Source organism: Ambystoma mexicanum, chromosome 12 (genome assembly GCF_040938575.1).
Source record: "Ambystoma mexicanum isolate Mex_15411 chromosome 12, UKY_AmexF1_1, whole genome shotgun sequence".
In the NCBI taxonomy this organism is placed as follows: domain Eukaryota; kingdom Metazoa; phylum Chordata; class Amphibia; order Caudata; family Ambystomatidae; genus Ambystoma; species Ambystoma mexicanum.
The window spans coordinates 640325964-640350331 of NC_090936.1; the positions used below are offsets into that span (position 1 = coordinate 640325964).

The window sequence follows — 24368 nt, forward strand, 5'->3', positions numbered from 1 at the left end:
ATCACTGCATTCAATTCACTCCTGGGCCAAGTCTGTTACAATTGTAGTATACTGACAATTGCTGGCTTTCATTTGTAAGAGATGAGTGGAGAGTAGAGATGCACACCTAATGAAGTTATCAAGTTTCAATTTATGGGTTAATTCACAGTATAATAAATCTACTTGTAACACAAATGTAGGTGCTTCCAAGGAGTAAAGTGCTACCTTTACTAGGAAATATTGGTACTGGGAAGATTCACTGCAATTGCACGGTGAATGAACTGGGGCACAGCAATGAAGCATTTTGTAGGAACCCACCTATTTTAAGTTACTGGTGAAAGGAAAAACGCATTCTGAATGATAAACACATTTTATTACTTCGGGTGATCAAATGCATTTCGGCTCCAATAATTATAAAAATATGAATAGAAATCGCTCTTGAAAATATGGTAAGATCTCTTAAGTGCTTACTTTGCCAGACCTTTCTATAGAGCGGTAGGTAAGCCTTCGATAATTGTTTGAGAAGGTAGATATAGGGAGTGCACCTAAACAAAAGTGCAATCTAAAACAGCTGTAAAAATGTATTTATTCCCCTGTAGGCACCTACTGCAATGGGAGGGATACTTAGAGGCACTCCAAGTGAAGAAGTATAGAGGGGTATACAAAAGACTTGGGGGGTACAAATAAAATGTCGTCTTAGTTCTTGGGACATTCAGACCAGGGTAAGAGCCATTTGGGAGGTAAAAGTCAACAAACCAGCCCGCCCGGGGTCGGCAAGTGCAAGAAGTAGAATAGCAATCACATTTTTAAGTGCATGTGAGCCCGAGATTGGAAATGTCTATAGGGAGGGACATTTCCAAGAGAACCTACAGCAGGCAAACATGAGAGCCTTTCACAGGGAGGTGCAATCCGGCTGCCAGACCATTCTGAAAAGATGCCTTTTCAGCAAAGTTCTGAATGCGACGTGGCCATCCTCAACCTTTAAGATCATACAACATACAGTCTAATTCGACTAATTACAAAAGTCAATACCAAAGTGAACCTTCTATAAGAGTAGCAGTAAAGGGCTCAAGATCTGGAGATGGTTTACTTTGTCAGAATGGCTGCAGCAAATATACACTTTTATTTCATTGTTGTTTCTTTGGTGCTTTGTACCACTCTGCATGAATGCACGATTCCTCAGAGCACACATGCTGTGTGTAGATGCACCCTGTCTACAGAGCATCCTATAATATTAACAATGTCTAACAAGGTTCATTTGACCAATTTACATTGATGTTGAAACTAATTATATTGTACCACTGTATTTACAGGTTGACCTCGTGAACACCATTGGAGAAAGTGCTGCATTGGGAGTCTCTGGAGTAGTAATGTGGGGAGATCTCAGTTTTGCAAAGAACGTGGTATGTCAAAGAAACCGAGCGGCTGGTTATCTTTTCAGTGTTCATTTGTGCAGACATAGTGTTTGGCGCTGCTAGTACAGCTTCTGAATCCAAGTTTTTGTATTGTTTATTCGACTAATTGAAAATATTATGCTGAGATGGTAGATGCATTAGCTTTCGAAGTAACAGACTTCTTTAGACTAAGTGGTCACACGATAGACGACTTCCTAAATGCCAGTAAAAATGTTAAGCTACGCTGTGGTATGAAGTTGACGTAATCATTCAAGGTGACCCCACTAGTTTAGAGTAATGAGTTGAGAAGGGTGTTCTGCCAGTCAGATTAAACAGCAGACAGTTTGAAGAACATTTATGCTTATAGCAGCGCTGGACCCTCCCCTAAATCCATCATCATCCAGGGGAGCTGATTGCCACAAACCGTCAGAATGAATGAGAATGTATGTCTGTGCATTCAGAGACGTAGGAGGTGGGAGTGTTCTAGGTCGCGTCAGTTCATAAAAAAAGGAAGGGGAGGGCCTGGAATAGAGGTTAAATCCAACTGAGCTGAGGGTCTGTGTCAGAGTACAAAGTCGTGTATACCCCAAGCAATCCTTCATGAAGCCCATTCGAGAAACTGATAATAGGCAGGCATGTTTACCAGCGTGTTCTCAAAAGAATAATATATGGTAGCATACTTTGTTTGCTCTGAAAAGGTTTGCAGAATTCATTTGGAAATTATCGATTACAAATTGCTCTTTTAAATTAAAATATTTTGACTCAAGGCGCACTCTCATTAAGTCTTCATGCAAATCACTCCCTTTGATTTTCTTGGGACTCTGTGATTGATGAGCAGCACACACATTACCATTTTTTTGCAATGTGTGGGTGCCAGGGCACCCAAAAACCTGTCTGAATGTACATAAGTGCAAATGTTCCTCGACTAACCAGTGAAGCCTGATGAGGACTTTCTTTCTATGGAAAGGAATGGGTGACCTTGCCCTTGTCTAGAGGCAGCGTCCATCACTTCAAGTGTAACGGTGGAAAGGAACTTTTTAAAGATATAGTTAATCGAAAGGGGAAACGGCTTTGGTATTTAAAATATAATGCTGTTTAGGTCTTTACAGAGTCATACAAGGAATTGAAACTACCTTGTGAAATGCGACATGTCCCCACTTGTGTTGCGGCTACCTATTAACAGACAACAGTACACCTATGACTTATTGACATTTTTGCAGATTGTCTACAAATTACCTCTTCATCCTAATCCTCTCCTGATTGTAGGGGATGGTAACTTCTAGGTAGACATGTTCCCTAATATGTTTTGTGGTTGCAATGTCATCTTGAATCCCTTTAATTGTAATCAAAGAGTAACTGTTCCACTGCATTCTAAGGGTCATACATTCACGTAATACTCACCTGGTATCCGAGAGGATTTGCTAGTCTTCTGGGTCTATTCCCTGGTCAGAACACACCCCTTATATTTTATTTTCAAGCCCCACATATCTTAAATACTCCCTGCTTTTGGTGCCCCTTAGATTTACCACTTGTGATGGATTCACTTCATAAAATACTGGTCCACTGTTTTGAGCATCAAGCACTGTTGAAGTGTATACCATCTATGAAAGAAATTAAGCAATTTGTTCACTTGCACAACACAAGGCCTAGCTCCTCAAAAGTCCTCCAGAGTGAACGAATTTGCTTTAAACAAGCACTGAAATTAAATGTTAACTACATGTTTATACCTATGGCCAAATGTCCACAAAAGCAAGATGTATTCAATCAAAGTGAGCTACACTCTCCCATGACACTGAAAGCCCCATCTAGGTCAACTCAAAACTGTGAAGAAATATCACCTAGAATTTGCTCTATTTTGATGACACGTCCATGTCATGCTGCAATTTGCATGCTCCCTTTTCAGTTATCTTCAAACTTTCCTTCACAGGAATTTGGGCAGTAAGTTAACATCCCGAAGGAATGGGGCTGCCCACTGGATGCCAGGCAACCAGCCATGTTCAATGACAAACACTTTCTACCAGCAGGTGCTAAATAGGTAACCATTTTAAAGTTTGATATTGTCTTGCTGGTCCTATAAGAAAATATAGGAGAGTAAGAGTAAGAATCACTCAGGAGTGATTATTGATGATTAACTTTCTCTAAAACCACAGATATCTAGTGAGCTTTGCTCATATAGGTCTGTTCCTACTTTGGAAACACACTGCTTTGCCTTATTTCCATCATTCCCAAGGAGCTTTGGTCATGATGCTTGAAAATTATGCAGGATAAATTATGAAAACAGTGTAAATATTGGTCTGCCATCATTCCTTTTGCTGTGGCTAGAGTGTCTTCAGGGGCATCATCCAGCTTACTACTTGCGCACAAGCCCATGGAGCATGTGGTGCCTCATTTTGTTGTCCCCTATGAGTGCATGCTTTTCATTTAAATCTACCTTCATGGTCCATCAGGCCATTTAGAACAGCAAGCGCAGGCCTGATTTCTCATATCTTCTCAGTACTAATTACAGAGATGCAGTCATTCTCTGAAGCAGTTCTTTTTAAATCAGATCAACTTTCCGGAGGCCATTTTTAGCTATTTGCTGTCTCATCTGAGAAACGCAATTCCCAGATAGCTGTGGCATTGCCTTCGAGAGTCATGGTCAGTGGATTCTTGATTCAGGACTAGTTGTATGGCTTTCTTTCTGATAGCAAGTAAAGGGGAGCCTGAGTGGTGGCTTGGTGGATGGAGTGTATTGATCACATGAAATAAGAATGATATTTATCCAAGAACTATGAGATGGAAAAGAACCCAATAGAAGAGATTATAGAACATTAGATGATTTGATTAGCAAGCAAAAATTGTTGGACAATTCTTAAAGAGTATAATCAAGTTGAGATATAAAGTTTACCCCTGTAAAGTTAGAGACTGACACATGAAAGGTCAGCAAGAGAATACAGAGATCATGATTTATATAAAAAGAATACCATTATGTTCATGTGCCAACTACTCATTCAACACCATATAACTTGGATTGAAGAGCCAAAGGCTATTTTGTCGCTAATAAAAACGTGTGTCATGTAATTACTTAATTGCAACATATATTCACAAACCCAATACAAAATTGCTACAATTTAGTAGGGTTCTTAGGCATGAATTCATACATTTCTTAAAAATGTGTTTGTCATTTTTTCATTTACAGCAAAACAACATATCCACCCACCTCTCCCTCCAGTTCATCCTCCCCTGCCCTCACCCCTCAGAGAACTGACAATAACGTAGCACCTCTGCAAAATCTGGATCGGGAGCACACATCCCAGGAAGGAACACACCCAAAATATCCTTAATTGTTAAATGTTGCAGACATAACAGGAATCAGAAATCGCTATGCAGGTAACACAAAACCATGCCCCAATCCTGCCTGAAGTTCAAATACTACCCCTCAAGGTTATATCATTCATTACATTGCTCATATATTCCATACATTAACCAGCCATTCATGTTCCGTAGGAGCATCGACTAAAATCATATATGCTTTGAATTGGGATCTGCTTTGTGACACAGGGGAAAGTTTGCACTTAACATTTTATTAATTGAGGCCATCACCTGTTCCCAAAAGGGTTGAATTATCATTATAGCATTAGAGATAATGAACAATCCTCAAAGGAAAGTTAGTGTTCTAGACGCATAGAAGCCATTATATGTAAGGACCAGAATAGCAATTTAATTGTTACAATCCAATGATAGATTCTACATTTGTATTTAGATTAGAATAAATTCATTTTCTAATTTGATTAAGATCTGTCCACACCTGCGATTATACCATATAGTCAATTTTTTTAATAAAAAAAAAGAAGATAAACAATAGGTGAATGCAAGCCATAGAGGTATGACAACCACTGGGACTATAGACATGCTCTGTGTTGTTTCTAGAAAGTAACAATTGATTACGCTACAGGCCATTTAGTAATCCAATTGGTGGCAGGATTAGCCCACATGCGTGTATATGTGTAAATCCAAAATGGCACCCGTGTTTATTGATACGGAACACTGCCACAATGAGGATTACCTCCAGGAATACAGGCAAGGTAAGGGACTTCTCGGGGGTCTTATGCTATTTAAAGCACCTACTGGGGGACATTTTTTAACCTAATGCGTTTCTAAATTAACAAAATGTAAATTCTTTGCTAAGCATGAACCTTATGGGGAGTATGAGGAGGAGCTTTAATTATTGAATAGGGAACACTGGAGATAACAAAATGTGCAAACTTCAATTGGACAAAGTAAAATAATTTATTTGGGGTATATGTAGCCTGTTAATGAGAGGTAATAGAATGGCACCAAATTCGCGAAAAAATAATTCTAAGAATAGGCCTGGGTGAAATATATGTACCCACAGCAAAATGTACCTAATAGGCAATCATGATAAGAGCTGGATTCAGTACTTGGAGGAATCCAGCTATGCTAAATGAAGGGGATAGTTAAGATTACATAACAGTTAACACAAATAATGTTTATACTGTAGAGAAGGGATTAACCCATGACTGGAAAGTTACTCAAAAGAACTCATCAAAATGATGTGACATACAAAGCCATTAGGGTGAGTAAAACCCAATATTCAATGCAATTCCTTAACCGATTAATTGGATGACAACATTTCAATACCAATCATTTATTGACCACTAAATTATTTGATTTGTTTTCTCTTCACCCTTAAATCCTACCCTATGCCAACCGCTTCTTCTCTGTCCACCACATACACATTACTGCTACATGTAGAATTATCTAATGTATGTCCGGTTTTGACAAAGGCCAGAGGCCGAAACACATGCTAACCTAAGGACTAACTTTAAATAAATGTGCCTGGCGCAATTTGTGAAGTACCAACAAAATGTGCTTGTACTTTTACTTAAGGAGGAGGGGTTATAACTTCCTGGTTACTTCACGAGCGACAGGCAGCTCGGAATTTCAGGAGTCCCAGGCACTGAGTGACTCTCCCTAAAACCCCAGGTTTTTTCTCTTAAGTGAATTATCCGACATGTTCACCATATGTGGGCCCAGTCTCCCCTTGCCTTGCAATCCCTCAAACACTTTCCTGAGACATCCGGGAACATCTGTTGTAACCTCACCGGGGTGTAATGCCATTGAAGCAGGACTTTGTACCAGACTTCATGTATCTGGATGGATCTGGTCTATTTGGGACTATTGCCCCAGAGAAATTCCGAGTCCTCTTGGCTCACGCTGTTGACCTGCCTCCCGTCCCACTTACCCATATAGGGTCATTGGTACAGTCTCTGCGTCATCAGAAATGATTTGATACAATGTGGATACCAAATGCTTATTCCCGGACTGGGTAGTAATATTTCTTTCAAACACTGTGAGCTGTCTATTTGCAGCCAATTTGTTGTGAGCATGTGAAACCTAATGTCGAATCTGGTAGTAACGTAGTCTGTCTGCTTCCTGCAACACAACATTTTGTGTGCACTGTTCAAATTACATCACATCATGATCCTGCATAGCATCCCTCAAACTCAAACAACCCGCCTCTTTCCAGCACCTAAAGGAATTTCCCACCAGGCCCGGGGAGATCTGCGGATTACGAAACAGAGGTGTAAATGGGGCTTGGATTGACGATATCCGATTGCGTTTCACTAGATCATACCATATAATTTCCATCAATGGTAATTTGAGATGTATGTATGATTCCTGGTCTATCCGCTCTGGGTAGCCATAGAACATCTGCCTCTGGGGAGCCCACCACTGCTCTATCCATTACAACCCACTGCTTCTTTGCATTGTGCGTAAACCACTGCTTAATCACCCTCAGTTGTGCTGCTTGATAGTAATGATAGAAGTCAGGGAGTGATAGACCCCCCTTCAGATTGGAGTCATTAACAGTTGCAAGGCTACCCTTGCCCTTTTATTATTCCATATAAATGCCAACAGAAGCCTATTCAGTGTGTAAAAAAAAAATAAAAAAAGGTCCTCGGAAGTGGGATCGTAAAGCTTGAACAAGATATAGGGACCTCGGAAGGTTCAACATTTTAATTGAAGCCATCCGACCCATCCATAATATGTTCAGGGAGCTCCATCTAGTAAGATCCTTTTTAGTGTTGTTCAAAAGGTGACTATAATTCACCCCTTATATGGAATCTAGAGTCTATGATGTCAACACCAAGGTATGTAATTATGTCTGTCACCCACTGAAACAGAGAAGACTCATGCACCTACTCTAATTAATCTCCAGTCAAGGAGAGGTTCAAGAATTCTGATTTGCTCATATTAATTTTCAAGGCCACCAACTTGCCAAAAGCCTCTACCTCCCCACCCCACACTGCTACCTTGGTAGGCAAAGTGACCGGATCAGAAAGGGCCAGGAGCATATCATTGGCTGAGGCTATTACCTTGTGTTCGTCTCCCCCAAACATTATACCCTTTTACCTTTGTACCCTTCCTCAAGCGCTGCAAAAATGGTTCCAATTATATAACATACAATAACGGGGAGAGGGTAACAGCCCTGCTTGGTCCCTCTTTCTAGCCAAATCTGTTGCGAGAGTTGACCATTGGCCACCAATCTAATGCCAGGAGATCAATAATTGACCCAAACCATGTGTAAAAACCTGATCCCGAAGGCTATACGACCCATAATACTGAAGAGGAATGACTATTCACTCGGTCAAGCGCCTTTTCGGCATCTAACAATGACAAGACAGAGGGAAACCTGCGTTTGGAAATGTATTCCACAAGATGACAGACCCTTGCATATTATTGGACGTTTGGCGAGATTTTATTAATCCGGATTGATCCGGGTGTATAAGTTCCGGGAGCAGTGTCTCCGACCTAGTCGCAAATATCTTTGTATATATCTTGGCGTCGATGTTAATGGGGGCAATCGGGCGATAGGAACTACACAGCATGGGTGTCTTTATTGACCTTTGGGAAAAGGACCACTTTCACTTGATCCTTAGAGATCGAGATACCCCCGACCGTCCCAAAGGAGTTATTCAACGCTGTTAACTGTTGGGCAAGAATCGGTCGAAATTTCACATACAACACAGCTGGAAAGCCATCTGGACCAGGCACTTTGTGGAGGGGGAGATTCCTAATAGCAGTGCCAACTTAAACTTCAAGAATATCCCCTTCCAGTGACACTCCCACAGGGTTTTCAATATAACCCTGTCTAGACATTCCCTTTGGGGTCCTTCCGTAGGGCAGTCAGATGAGTACAGAGCCCCATAGAAACTTTTGAAGAGTTTCAGGATCTCCCCTTTCACCGTTATAGTGTCCCCGGTGTCAGCACAAACTTTCAAAATAGTGTGCATCGCTACCTTATGTCTAAAGTGCATGGCCAGTAACCTATCCGGACTACTCCCCCTCACATAGAATAAGTGATTCGTATTAAGCAAACTCTTCTCAGCCCACCTGGCGCTCAGCAGCTATGATTGGCCCCATATTTCCCTATATCCTTTCAGTGTAGCCTTAGTCAGTTGATCCCCCATTTTCAGCATGATCTTCAATTGTGCCTCCAAGTCTTGTTCTAACAGTCTACTCTGTTTGTCCCTTGAGACCGTCAGAGGGATCAGTTCCCCCCCATATCACTGCATATCACTGCATGTCTCTGGAGTATAGCTCAGGGGCAATGCACTCGTCTTGGAAGCAAGACGACGCAGAGCAACACAGGTTCAATACCCGGTTCCACGCTTAGAAACCTCTGGGTACTAAACGCGTTATAAATAACCTATCAAAATCATAATCATTAAATGCATCCCACCAATTTCGTGAACATTTTGTGAAAATAAGCCTTAATGTTCTCGGCCACCACCTCCGTCAGAACCACGTCTTTAATAATATCATCTGGGAAGGACCATCGTCATAAGCGGATCAGGTCACAGAATATATCCAAAGATGACACTAATGGAGCGTGATCAGATAGAGAGATGGAGCCACTGTGATGTCCTTTATTCTGCCCACTAATTCCACAGAGACCCACATATTAGCAATACGTGCGAGAGATCGATGCACATGAGAATAATAAGTATATCCCATCTCCCAACCCCTACATGTACGCCAGGTATCCACAAGCCCCAAATGAGAGATTCAGGTTTTATGGACTTGATATGGGGTCCCTTATCCTGGCGAGCTAGCCCCACAACGATTCGCTTCCGGAACCCATGCCAGATTAAAATCCCCTGTCAAAATTATATTAGACTCAGTTTCCAATTCTGCCAATACCACCCATAGATAGCCATTGTCCGGCGTTCGGTGCATAGGCCGTCAATATCGCATAAACTTGGATTCTTTCTTTAAATGTTCTTTTATTCTGTTATAGTCAACAAATTAAGACTATTTACATAAAGAATACAATTAAGACAACGCAGTAATACAATTCAACTCTTTCAACAGTTTCACAATTTCCATTGTCAACAGTGTTTCATGTCCTGACACCATTCTCTCCCAGAAAGAAGGCATTGTTAGCCACCAGACTTTATAAACAAATCTAGGCAGTTTCATGACTCTCAATTCCCATGGACCATCACAGTCTATTAGAACATGTCTCGGAGTCTGTGAACCAGTTCCACCACATAATGGGCATAGATTATCCATGTCCTTATGCCTGATATGTACGATTTATCTCGTAGGGAACAGATTGAGGCGGAGTCTCAAGAAATATGATCTCCTATAAAGATCCGGAAATTGCCTTAGATAAATATGCTGCTAACCACTCGTTTTGTCCAAACATGACAGTGACCGAGACAACGTAGACCTACGCATCAGTGTGATCGTATTAATCCAATCCGCCATTTTCAGAGACTTTCACATTCACATTTGAATCAGGTCAATTTCTATGCGTTCACACCGCGTGAGAATTTCAAACACTTGAGCTTCCAATTAACAATTGGTGGTTCCCCTTAGAAGTATCCTACATCTTTGTACAGAGAGTTCTTAGGGGGGACCAAGATCAGCCTGTACAAAGACACTAACCGCCACTCCATCAGTGATCTCAAAGACTGAAGGCCCAGTTCATACCTCAAACAGGCAATTGCAATACATTTAGGCACGTCTAATACATTTGCCTTCCAATCATTCCGAAAATATTAGCCTTGACACTGGATTTGCATCCAATCCATATAACGAGGAAGGAATAACCTTGCCATTGTAGAACTTTATAACTGGTGTGATGGAAAATGTACAGTACATGTTTAAGATTTTTTTCATTTGAAAACCTAACTAGTATTTTCCCCTCCAAGATTGCTGTCAAATGTACCTTGGTTGGGAAAGACCGCAATTTGGAGCCCAACTATGTGACTTCATTAGCAACTGGAATTACTTGGTCCTCTAAGCGCCATGCAAATGAGTGATTAGACTTTAGTGGAGGCTTACATTTCACCATTTTAGACTTTAGAGGATTTATCTTTACTTTGTTCAACCTTGCGTAATCCTCCATTGCTCCCAGTAACCGTTGCAGACCTATCAGGATATAATCTAGAAGCACCATATGGTCCACAAAGGCAATCATTTAATTCTCTCCTTACCAACTCTAGAACTTGCCAACGTGGACCCTTCCAGACTCTTCGCTAGTTCACACAAACAGAGGTTGAAAAGGAAGGGTGTAATTATGAACCCCTGCCTAACCCCTCTTTTGATCTTAATTACACCAGATAACCTGCCCTTTTTGACCAACCTTACCTGTAGATGTGAATCGTTGTGCATCTCCACTATGATCGCTAGCAGCATTTCTGCAACCCCCAGCTCTTCAACTTTACCCACAGGCCCTTTCTGTTTATTGTGTCAACGGCCTGCGATAAATCAATCCAGGCCCCATAAAGCGTGGGCCCTCCCTTTAGAAAGCACCTAATGCACACAGTACTCATTACCAGACCATTCAATGATGTTGAGAGACCCCTTCTAAAACCAATTTGATGTTTCCATAAGATTCCACTTGACACTGCCCACATTTCCAATTCTTTCACCTGCAAAAATATGACTTTCCGCGTCCAAAAGCAAGATCAGGTGATTTTTTTCGATCCGCTGCTCCCCCTTTTTGTAGACTCGGTCAATAATAGATCTCCTCCATGAACCTGGATTCCTATTTTGAATAACAAAAAGAAATCTGCCTTGCTTGTCCTCCCTAGTATCCAGTATGGTACGGTCGGCTACCACGTTGTTTTCTCTCTTGCGTTGGCTTGAAAGACAAATTGGTAATTTCAAAGGTGGTACCTGTGTCTGTGGCATTTGCGAATATGGGTTTCTTGAAAGATGAGAAAGTCCTGTTTCTCTCGCCTCAAAAAGTGTTCCACCTTTCACAGTTTAACAAGCGAGTTCAAACCCTGTGTGAGAAACCTGAAAGTGTCTCACTGACTAGTCCCTGGGAATCTGTCATCCAAGTGGCCAGGACACGGCCATCGCTATTGGATCCAGTTCCTAGGGCGGACTAGTGTGGGAGGATCACCTGGATGGGGTGTCTTCAGGGCATGGAAGTGGGACACCTACAGGTGAGATGCGGTACCCCCTTCCTTATAACACCTTTTCCCCATCCTATGCTATTAGGATATTCAGAAGCTCTATCCTTCCCCACCTTTCTGATACAAACACTTTCTTACACCATGAAAGACAACGGACTAACACCAGGGCCGTTTACCTGATGTGTCCCAACACAAGACTCAGGCAGAGGCAGGCAATTGACAATAACTAGACACACCTGACAGCCCTTTCCCTTCCCCACAGGGGAAGCATAAGACGTAGAGCACAAGAGCACACTTTCAGCAAGGCAAAAAACACACGAAGAGGCAGCTATTCCAAAACGGCAGTTCAAGAGAAGGAGAAAGGCAACGAGACTGACAAGGACGACAAGGAGAGAAGTGCTCTTGCCCTTTTTGACCCAGACCCACAAAGCCTCCGAAAGAGGAATTGTAAGACCGGGAACTAAAGCTATTGTGTGGTGTAACAGATGTCAATGGTGTACGGAGCCCTCCCACACTGATAACGAAGGCGGAGGGAGGTGCTTGCTACCATGGCACCGTCCTTGATTCCAGAGACAAGAAACAACAAGGAGTTCAGCCCAGCCAGTGAGTCGGAGGGAGAACCGATAATAAACTAAGTTGTGCTGAGCAAAGGTTGCAAACGGCAACATGATTTGAACTAATCTGTTATAGAACTTTTCAAACCCAGGGAAAAACCAGCTGCAGAGTGGTCTGGCGCTTATTCAAAAGACTCTGTTGGTCACCTTTTGTTAAAACTACAAATACCAGGAGACCCTTGGAGAGCCCGATGTAGGAGGTCAAAGTGGTCATACAAGGGGCGAGTAAAACCCCTTGTACACTCTAAAGTCTTTGACCCAGAACCCAGAGGATTGATGGTCTGAACCCGATCGAGGGAGGCTATCGTAAACAAATAGGAAACCAAAGTGAATTGATGGTCTGAGCCCCATCGAGGGAGGCTAACATAAACCAAGAGGAAACCAAGGTGAATGGATAGTCTAAGCCAACCGAGGGAGGCTATCGTAAACTAAGAGGAAAGCTAAGGGAAGTGAATCTCGCATTTGTGATAAAGCACAGCGAATTGTGTAGGATGAACTCTGCGAAGCCTGAGTGGGGGCTTTAGAGAAAGCCTGACCGAGAGCTTTAAAGGAAAGCCTGACTGAGGGCTTTAAAGGAAAGCTTGACTGGGAGCTGAGATTCGGACTTGGGTAAAGTGAACAACCTAAGGGGTCTAGAATGAGTTTCTGATGGAATGGAGTAACTGGCAAATGTGAACCCGGATGAGGGGTGAAGCATGATAACCCTGTGAACATTGTGTTGATGAGTGAACCCGGCTGAGGGATGTCCACAGTGAAAAGTTGTTTAAAAGGATATTGAGACTTGTGAATACTACAGGTGAAGGGATTGTGAACAAAAGGCTTTAGTGAACCCGAAGGAGGGAGGCTAACATTCAAAAGGATCGGAGGCCCATCATTTTCCTTTTTTGCAGCATGGATTGAGCTAAATCCTGAAGGAGCTGGACCTATATGCCATTAATCCTAAGGGAGCCCGCTGACCATGCCGCCTTCAGTATTTCCTCTTTCTTCTCATAGGATGTTAGGCCACTAACACATCTCTTAGCCATGTCCCTGGCTCCTTCCTTTGTGGGTCCACCCTATGAATTCTGTTTAAGTGCACCCCATCTGGGGGGACTTCCAGAAGCAAATCTGCAAAGAAGGGTTGCATTATTGCCTTGAGGTCCTTGTCTAAAACATCCTCTGTTATGTTTTTGAGGCATATGTTCGAGCACCGCACTCTGTTTTCAAGATCCTTGCATTGAAGATCTAGATTATGCGACAGCCGAGAAAAAATGTTCCAGAACCTCGTCCATCTTCCTCGAGTCTTCCTCGAGGTTTTGGAGTGCCATTTTATTAGTGTCCACCCTTTCTCCTAGCTTCGTACGTTCCCCTTTAAACTCCTGCATAGAGCTTTTCAATTCTGATCGTAGAGTCGCAAATAGTTCCTGACTCGAGTCCTTGATTTTCATCTGAAAGTCCGAAAGGCATTGCACCAGATCCTCTTTGTTTACCGCTATGATGGGTGGCAACGAATCCTCAAGTCTTGTCTCTGCAGAAAGCGAGGAGGTTTGTTTCTGTGACCTTGTCTAGTCTATTTGCCAACACTTGCTCAATGGGCTTTCCTCACCCGGAAGCTGTTGCTTCAGACGTGCCACGGTCTCCTTCCCATAGGCATGAAGGATTCCTGTGTGCCATGCCCCCCACTATTGTCTCCATGCAGCTTCCTCACCCCAAAACCTCAGTACAGTTCTGTAACAGTCCTTCAGGAGCTGCCAGGGCTTTGTGTCCCTTGTGAAAGACTGCTTCTTTACAAACAATGGGTTGCCCCTTTCCCTTCAGCCACCTTCCTGGGGGTCGCTTCACTCTTTGCATCCGCCTGGCTTTGCAGCTGAAGTGGCACCTGTAATATGTTGTTACCTCCAGTCGCTGCTCTGATACTGTGAACCTTACTCACCTCCCCCCATCAAAGTCCCATCTGCCTGTCACTGTGCATGCCGCTTCTTCTACTAGTAGTTTTGGGTGATCCGACACGTGATTCTGGCCAGTATGAGATACGCAATGTAGATTATTGGCCCAAGTGATGCCTCTCCCATGAGGGGCGCAAGGGTGGCTAAAACCGTCTGTGCAGTGCCGACAGCCGTGTGATCTTTCCACCGTTGTCATATGACAGAATCAGGGAGATGAAGCCCCCAGGAGTCAACCATAGCTGGGCACCGCCATCTCAGTAGCTTGTGCAGAGGGGGCGAACAAAGTATCCAGACAACCCCTCCTGGGGCTGCCACATTAATGTGATGAAAGGGGCACGCTGCTCTGGCCATTTTGTGCCCCCAACTCACTGCTTCTGAGCCAGCCTGCTCCTCCCAAGGACCGACATCTACCTAGGAATGTCGAGCCTTTCCGCCTTTCTCTGCGTGGAACACTCGCTGTAGTATCGTCCTTCTGACTGCATCCGCCGTGTCTGCTCATCTCCATTGGCAACAGATGCCTCTCTCGGTAGTACTTGAAATGTATTGTCGGGTGGTAAAGGCCCTTTTTCTTTACAGATCGGGCCGATGTGTGTAACTTGCTAGGCCATCTCCAGGACTCCCGGTGGTCCGCCCAGTTCCGCACTGTAGAAAGGCATAACACGGTCCCTTTCCTCCATCTGAGGGTTGCGTAAAATAGGGCATTGCCTCTGCTTCCAACATCGTCGATCCAGTAGTACTTTGCCGACACTGGGGAGGTAATTATATGGGGGGCAGTAGCACCTTACACATCTCTCGTTTCTGGGAGGGGCGGGCTGTGTTGAGCTGAACACATCTTCCTCCCAACCGACACCATCTTGGAATTCCCAAATTCCAACATTTTAATTGAGATTTGTATAATGTATATTAATCAGGAGACACATGAAATTGAATTTTCTATGCACTATGACGTTTTGTAATAGATATGTATAGATCATTGACTTTTGGGTACATTGAACTACCAACACTGAACATAAGACAGAGAAGTAGTCCCTTCTTTCTTTGTTACATGTTTAATATTACCCAGTTAGAAAGAGTTAGACTATTTGGTTTTCCTTGCAGATACTGGGTTAGCCGAGTTTTATTATAGCAGTAAATATAATAGAAGCTTTCAAGTGACTGCAAGAGTATGGCAGAAGTGTTTTGTAGCGCCACTACTTTTCTGTGCACATATATTAATTATATGGTCTTGGAAATGTATACACTTTCAGCAGATCCCCCTTAATGGGAGGAAAGGGTGGGTGGACAACATTAAATAATCTTACTATTTGCAGGTGATGCAATATTGGTTTTGAACCCCTACTGGCCCCCGAAAACAGTTTTTCTTCTTGAAATCTTTGTGCCACAGTTGACCTGAATGAATAAGCTTTATTTCATATAATTACAGAAAGTATCAATGCAAGCAAAGTTAAATATACATATAAAGACAGTTACATCCAAAGAGAGAATTATAAAAGAATAGAAGTATAAAAGGAGCATCAACTTTTTAATGTTTGTTTTACATGAAATTAGGTAATTCAAAATGATTTGTGCAGGAATATTGTGTCTAAGCATATGTTACATATTCTCTACTGGGCCTTAATTGTCTGTGCCTAATGTGCAGAGCCTTTTTAAGAAATGTTGATAAGGCCGAGAACAGATCCCTTGTCATCAATAAACACAAAAAAGTTGGACGACATTGCCTCCGATTGCGCTTCCTAAGAATCTGGTATAATATAGCTCTTCTTAGGGGTTTGTACGCTTGACAAAAAAAGAATATGAAACAGGCTTTCAGGGATATTGGGACAAAAAAGACGCCCTATCTGTGCTGTTATCTCCACAAAGACAAACATCTTAGAGCAACTTACTTTCAAGTCAAAGGAATTCAAATGTAACCGTGTCAGATTATATCTGATTAGAAGCATCTGTTTAAAAAAGAGTAAATAGCTGAGAATGCCCACTTCAAATGTTTGGTTAATTCTCGAGCTTCCCTCTCTGATGAAAATTCTCTTGACCTCAGCAAGTATTTTTTATTGTGCTTTTGTAAAAACTAAGGTCAAGAACCAGATGGCTAGAAATCTGGACTTAAGTTAGTATTTGTCATACACATCGAAGTCACGAGAATCTACCCCTTATCAGATTTGAGCAAATTTGCAAGAAGTACATTAGAGTAAAAGGAAAAGGTTTTACTTGATCTTCTATTTTTGAATACAAGGAACAATCCCAAAGCAACGCTGACAAAGTCCTAGCTCCTTATGGACCGTTAACTTTGGTGCTGATTTTGGTAAGGATATTGAGCGTTAATAAGAGGAATTGTGGGGGTCTCTGGACGTCTGTGGCACTGTGCAAACCCCACACTGCCATGCCATAAAGTGCTACAGATCTAGCCTTTGCATGAATCCCTCCTATTGCATGTTTCATTTTGGTAAATTATTTCTCAACATGTGTGCCATCAAAGCAATTATTTTTCACTTTACACCTCATCTTCCTCCCAAATACCAAAACTGCAGTTTTTACCAGGTTGACTGACAAGGCCCTTTACTTTGATGTAATCTGAGTAACTGTTAATCAGCTTTTGTAGTGAGTTGGGAGTCCATGCTGCGAGAACAGTGATCCGCATAAGATAGGGTAGGGATTTTTAATTTCTCCAAATGTGGAAAGTCAGCGATGACCCCACAAAGGGTTCCATACAGGGAATTCGTAAGTACATTGAACAGAAGGCGGCCAAGAAACAACCTTGTCTCACTTCTCTCTTAATAGAAATGGTACTAGACTCTCTGAATGAGTTGCCAAATCTAACTACAGTGGAGTTACTGTTATGAATGCTTACGTAAATTACGGGACATCACAAGTTTGCCAATGACATCCAAAAGGTGGGGTGATCCGGAGTCGAAGGCTGCAGCAAGATCCGCAAACTCATCATATGTTAATCTTTTGCGAACATGGATCTGGCTGCAAGTTGATATAAATTCATGGTTTGCAAGTCTGCGCACAGGCTAGCCCTAATGCTTAGCAGTGTGATAGTGAAGACTTTGTTGCCATAAGTCCAATTTTGGAGCCACTCAAGAAGAATGTTCCTAAAGATTTTTGCAACGTTATCAAATAACGATATCAGTCTGTAATTAGCCAGGTTTGTTTTTTCACCTTTATTATGCATCGGGCAAGATATTTACTTTTTCCCAGGATTCAGGGTAGGGATTTTTCATTACAAATATATTAAATACTCTTAATAAAGGAGGAACCTAAATATCCTGAAATGTGAGGAAAACAGCAGATGGCAAAAATTCAGGCCCTGCACTTTTGCCTGCTTTTAGTGATGATATTTATTTTGTATATCTTTAGTTTCAAACAGGAAAACTTGTCCTAAAGATTAATGTTAAGAAAGCTAAGTGTATGGTACATCATAGAAGATGTGGCTGATTAATTATGAACGGAAAATGTATTAGACCGGTAGCTCTCTGATTACCTAGGAATAACTTTTGAGAAACTGGTCATGGAAGTAAACAATTATTTAAAAATGAACTTATGCTAGGAAGGAGTAATGGTACCACTGCTGTACTCTTAAGGAAATAATGAGGCAGGTGCATTAATCCATCTGAGGGGGTGTATTGTGCCCAACAACCGGGTGTAGTAGTCTAGAAATATGGAGCAGTAATGGAGTGAGTAATTTAGCTATGGTCGAAAACTATCTTCTACAATTGCTGCCAGTGCCTACCGGCATCCCCGATAGCTGCTTTAAAGTTGGCACTTACTCCATTAAGTTTAGATTACGTGATTCAATTTAAACCTGTACCTCTCTGTTTATGGAAAAACAGGGGAGTCTTCATCATACATACACTGAAGTTCTATGAGGTGTATTGAACACTTTAGAAAGTTATATTTGGTACTGGATCTTATTTTAAAACTGTAATATAGTGTAACGCTCACCTGATTCCCGTAGCGGCGCCGGTCTTGACTGGGCATATACCGTATCTTCAAAGGTGATGTGTAACACACGGCTGGCTCTTTGGGCTAGACCTCTGTGCACTGTATGTCTGGCTCGAAGGGTAAGATGTCTGCAGATAGAAAATGTGGGATTAATGAACTGGGTTATTGAATGTCTCTCTCTTCTTCCCTTTCTCTTCTCCTGTAGAACCCCAAAGGTTAACGCTCTCACCTTAGGTAAGTGAACGCCGTGCTCTCCATCTGCCTCGAGGCAGGGTGCTGTAACCAGTTTCTTCACTGGATAAGGGGAGCAGGCCTCTTGACTTCAGAGGACTGCTGTCCGTCGTTTACTGCACGAACGGTAAGTTTCGAGTAATTCTAATGTCTTTAAAGTCTTTAGTAATGATGTCTCTTGTTTTGCAGGGTTCCGGCGATGGCGGCTGGCGGGCTGAAGTGAGTTGAAGATGGAGCCCGTGTGATGAATAGAAGCGCCTGGAAGCACGTAAGTAAGCGCTTGTTGCTTGCTTCACGATGCGCTCTAACTGTCTTTTTATTTTGCTTGTACAAGTTCGGGGCGGCTGCAGGGTGCCGGAATACCCACTGGGTTAGTGGAAAGGAGTAATGGCACGTGAGTATTAAAGTTCCCCAATGTCTTTAAACGCACCTTGTTTTGTCTTTCAGATGCGGGATGCAGCGCCGAAGGCCTCCGGAGCGTGCAAAGAGTTGGTAAGCTTTTGTCTTTCAGATGCCGGAATGCAGTGTGAAGACTTCCGGAGCGCACGAAGGGTAGGTAAGCCTTTGTCTTTCAGATGCCGGAATGCAGCGCGAGGCGTTGGTGACAGCCGATGGACCAGGTAAGTGAAGAGCTGTCACTGAAGACCGTAATGCTAACCTGTTCTTTCTTGTCTTTATAGGTGTTGCTGAAGACTGGATTCAGAATGGTAAGCCTTTTTCCTTAGGCCCAGGATCAGATGCAGAAAACACGATGAGCGTTCTGCTGCTGAGGATGCAGAATAACGCAAAGCAAGATTCATCCATCGGGTGTGGTTTAAATAGCCTCCTGTAGTGCTTAGGTGTCTCCTTCCACAGCCACGCCTAGGTAAGAAAAGAGTTCCTGCTTTCCAGAAGAGTTCCAGTGTTCTGAATCTAGGGAGTGGCTCCTGCCCCACCCAACAGGAAAAGTAGTTCCAAACAGAAGAGGATCAGAGACTCAACTGGCAGGCAAGTAAGCAGCATGGTCTGCTGCAGGTAAGTCCACCCAAGCATTATGAGCCCGGCGCTTCCAGCGCTGGGACTGGGCATATTTATGAGCCTGGTGCCACTGGCGCCAGGACTGGGTCCAAAAGGTCCCAATTGGGACTGGTTGGCACTCGGAACCTGGGTTATGGATCTGCTTCCAAGGGAGTTGGGAAAACCCTGACCTTTTGGAAGCAGAGATCATGACATATAGCTTGTATGTTTTTTGTTGTAGTCTTAGAGTTTAATTTATTTAGCTGCTATTTTGGAATTGTTGCAACTGTATTGATTATATATTTATTTTAGAAGAAGTTTTAGATCAAATTGAAGAACTAATTTTGTATAGATCTTGACCCTCATGTGTTTGCCACTATCCTGGCGGAATTATCTCCAGGATACTTGCAAATGGTAATACCATTTCTGGCACTCTGTCCCGCAGTATTACCATCGGATCACGATTGCGGGGTTGATGGAGTTAATCCCCATTCATGCAGTGCCATAGGACACCATCAGGGATTTGCCAGTGTTACAGGTGCCAGTATTAACCCGGCACCGGGAATACCAGTGGTTTTTTTGCCAGTAGGGTGCCAGAATTACTCTTAGCTGGAGGTAATTCCCCCGCCCCCACTGTAAACCTGTAGTTGGCCAGTGCGGTAACGTGCCAGTATACTGCACCGGACAACTTATAATGAGTCCCCTTGAGTGATTATTATGAATTATAGCCTATTGTAACCTGTATTTATTTATTTATTTTGATATTTATTAGGCACACCGAACCCAGGGGCATCTGGGCTCTAACTTAGATGTAAGTATTTGCTTTTTAAGCACTTTTAGGATAGAGATTTGTTTTGAAGAAATGTATATCTTCTTCATCATTAGAACAACACTTTATTTTGGCTCAGTTATTCTAATCTTTAAACCATAATGAGATGCCTGGCCTTCACCCTTACTCTACAGTTAGTAGTCTAAAAATATGGGGCAGCAATGGTGTGAGTAATTTAGTTATGGTCGAAAACTATCTTCTATTTTTGCTGTCAATGCCTACTGGCAACCCTGATTACTGCGTTAAAGTTTGAACTTACTCTATTAGGTTTAGATTACGTGATTCAATTTAAACCTGCACTTCTCTGGTTACGTAAAAAAACAGAGGAGTCTTCATCATTCATACAATGAAGTTCTATGAGATGTACTGAACACTTTAGAAAGTTATTTTTGATACTGGATCTTACATAAGCTGCTAGTCTTGAACAATATTTGCCACAGTGCCCTGTTCTTGGATCCAGAAAAGGCTACTTCAATGAGTAATGGTATAATAAGTCGTGTTTTGATTGGCCTTTCCAAGATATCTCTACATTTATGTTTCAGATTTGAACTCTGACATACTTCTATGTTAAAATATTCTTCACACAAGAATCTTAACTAGACTGCATTGAGCCATGTTTTACTAAGCAGCTTTACTGGGAAAAAATAAACCAAACCTATCTTATGCCACTGTGGCACGAGCCAGTTCTATAGCACAAGCCTGGCTTACAAGGAAAACGTATTTGAAAACTGTAATATAGTTTGTATGTTTTTTGTTGTAGTCTTGGAGTGTAATTTATTTTGCTGCTAGTTTCGAATTGTTGCAACTGTATGGATTATTTATTTATTTTGGAAGACGTTTTAGATCAAATCGAAAAAACTAATGTTGTATAGATCTTGACCCTCATTATGAGTTTGCTGGTATCCTAGTGAAATTACCTCCAGGATAAAGGCAAATGGTAATACCGTTTCTGGCACTCTGTCCGGCAGCATTTCCACCGGATCACGGGTGCTGGGTCGATGGAGTTAATCCCCATTCATGTAGTCCCATAGGACTTCATGGGGGATTTGCCAGTATTACAGGCGCTGGTAATACCAGGTTTTCTTTGCCAATAGGGTGTCGGGATTACTGTTAGCTGCAGGTAATTCCTCCACCCCACTGCAAACCTGTAGTTGGCCGTTGCAGTCACGTGCCAGTATACTGCACCGGCCAACTTATAGAGGCCCCTTGAGTTATCATTATGAATGATTGCCTATTGTAACTTCCTCCATGGAGATTTGTAATCTGGATTTTTTTTGGATCTGATCATTCGCTTTTCAAGGACTTTTAGGAAAGAGATTTTTTTAAAGAGATCTATATTTTCATCATCATTACAACAACACTATATTTTGGCTGTTATTCTAATCTGTAAACCATAATGAGATGACTGGTCTTCACCCTTACTCTACAGTGAAGGGTCACTTTAAAAGGCCATGTAGTGGAAACAAACATGAAATCAAAAGACTTGGGGCCTGATTGACAGAACGTTTTCCAATGGGATTGCACCATTATAAAATGCTTCTGTGAATCAGGCCCTGCGTTTCTTGCTGTAGCCCTTTGCAGGCTTTCAAAATCTTGTACTAAGTTTCATAACATGAATTTTGTGTTGGAGGGGAGCTGAACCCGTGGGCCAGAAGGGAGTGTGGCTGTTGGTAACCAAGAAACAAGCCAAACCATTGAATACAGAGATTTTCTAACGAAGAATTGGAAATGGCAATAGTAACTGATAGTCATTCTGAATTCTGTGGCTAATGAGGTCCGATTTTGTGAATTTTAACAGAAGATGAATACCATTTTAATTACTTGTGATTTGTTTTGTTTGTGTTCACAGAGAACTTGCAGAACCCTGGATAAATACATGAAGCATGTATTGAATCCATATATTGTTAATGTGACGCTGGCTGCAAAAATGTGCAGTCAGGTCTTGTGCCATGGCAAGGGAGCCTGCACCAGGAAAAACTGGAATGCCAATAGTTACCTTCATCTAAACCCACAGAACTTCACCATCAGGAAAGGAAGGCATAGGAAGATTTCGGTAATTGGACACCCAACCATGGCAGACTTTCTTCAAATGGCAGAGGAATTTGAATGCAGCTGTTATTCCGGCAACACTGACTGTCACCGCAAAGGCAGAATTCAGATCCCTAAAAGCGCCATTATCTGCATATCAGGAGACATATGTATTCAAGCAATACCAGGTAATCACGTGAAATTCGTTTTGCGCCACACACATATTGTTAGGAAGTGTAGGTGACATCAATTGGTGATCCAAATGTCAAAATGTACACCTGGTAAAATGTTACTTATGAAGCTGAATCCACTGATGTACAATTTTATAAACAATTGTAATGAAAGTCATAGATAATGATAAAGGGGTCAACTGAAAACACAGTGATAATGAACAGTAATCAACATGCTTGTTATGAGCTATAGGTGGGGTGAGAACAGTGCCCATGTCTAGGGGAGTATTCTAGAAATTAGATGGGGCCCCAACCATAAACCGTTCATAGGACGGGAAATAAAGGGCTGTTGTAATTTCCCCACAATGGACCCATGTTTTCCTTACCACCCTCTACAACTCCGCCATGTGTAGCCTCCAGGTTCATCCACGAGGTTTAGAACCCAACCGTTGTGGCCTCAAGGCTGTAACAGCTTGTTCATTCCTTAACCGTCAAAGGAGTGTAGCGTCCAGCTTGTTTCTTGGCTTCACCTAACTAAAGGTTCATCCACCCTCTCCCTGCCTTAGGGAATGGGTTGGCGCAGATACTGTCACCCTCAAGACACAAGATTCTCTCATAGGCTAACGACATAGATGATATCCTTTGACACTCTTCTGCCAGCAATCATGTTTTTACCTTTGCTTAGGGTTTGTGCCAGGAAGTATCTTAGATAACCAGTTCAAGGGGAAAACAAAGCTGTGGCCCACGAAGACGTCCTATGTCTGGTGGGTTACAGTCAGGACTCCCAGCAGTCTTGTGGTGTGCATTTTCCTTTGCTATGGGTCTGGTTCCTCTCCGGCTGTGATGTACAGCCCTCGGTAGGTTTTTCACTTTCTCTCTTGGTCCGGTCTCTGCCAGGGCCAAGGATATGGCTCTCAGCAGGCTAAGAGTTCCCACTTTCAAGCTTCCCTTTCTTTTCTCATCCAGGTCCTGCTCATCCCTATGGTTACCCTTCTTTGCATATTCGCCATGAAGGGGCTAGCATGTTCTAGGCCACTCCTGTCTGCAAATGCACATTTAAAGGGGTGTTGATCTTGATTATTGAAAAAGAAAGTAGAAGGGGCTGCTATCAGTGCCAAAACAAGTTCCGCATTTTGCTACCTAACTCACTTAGACAATACCTTAGAGTTTGAAGATCAATTTGGACCTAATAGATCAACACTAATCACGTAATAGATCGTTTTAAGTCTAAAGGAATGATCATGTGACGTTGTGAAACTATGCCAAACCAATTCCACATTTTGCTACATAACTCACTTACACAATATCCTAGTAAACACAAGACTGCTCATTTAAGGACTTGCACATACATATGAATGTGTTTATTAGCCCTGTGTGGGGGGAGGGACACATAAGAGTAAACCAAGACTAGGCATGCAAAGCCTTACACTTGTGTATAGGTGCGTAATAAATGCCATATCATATATCGTATCATATCATGTCCAACATTCAATTGGTGAGTCTGACATTAAAATGTGTTAACTACGAGCTATGTTGCCAAGCATTTGGAACAACACATGGGTTTGAGGATTTTATTTGTATGAAGATGAGAGTGTTTGTCAGGATGATGCTAGAAATACCTAACTATCACATAATATGGAGGGCATTACATCAACTGACACTTAACTAGAGCATGACCAAATATACGATTATGGTGTATACTGTAACTGCAAGATACCGGATGATAAGTGGGGAAAGGAGGCACCACACAAGACGAGAAAAATTATTGTTAAAGGGCCACTAGGATCGCATGTTGTCGCTATTCATGGGGTCGACCGCGGC

General features: G+C 42.3%; 1 protein-coding gene across 1 annotated transcript in view; it reads left to right on the top strand.

The window, feature by feature from the left end:
- Nucleotides 1-24368, top strand: part of LOC138514646 (hyaluronidase PH-20-like) — a 66408-nt gene that overhangs the window by 26325 nt on the left and 15715 nt on the right. The window contains exons 2-4 of the mRNA XM_069630085.1: nucleotides 1293-1382; nucleotides 22199-22565; nucleotides 23233-23404. Of these exons, the coding sequence (XP_069486186.1) occupies nucleotides 1293-1382; nucleotides 22199-22565; nucleotides 23233-23404 (629 nt within the window). The remainder of the gene's footprint in view (nucleotides 1-1292; nucleotides 1383-22198; nucleotides 22566-23232; nucleotides 23405-24368) is intronic.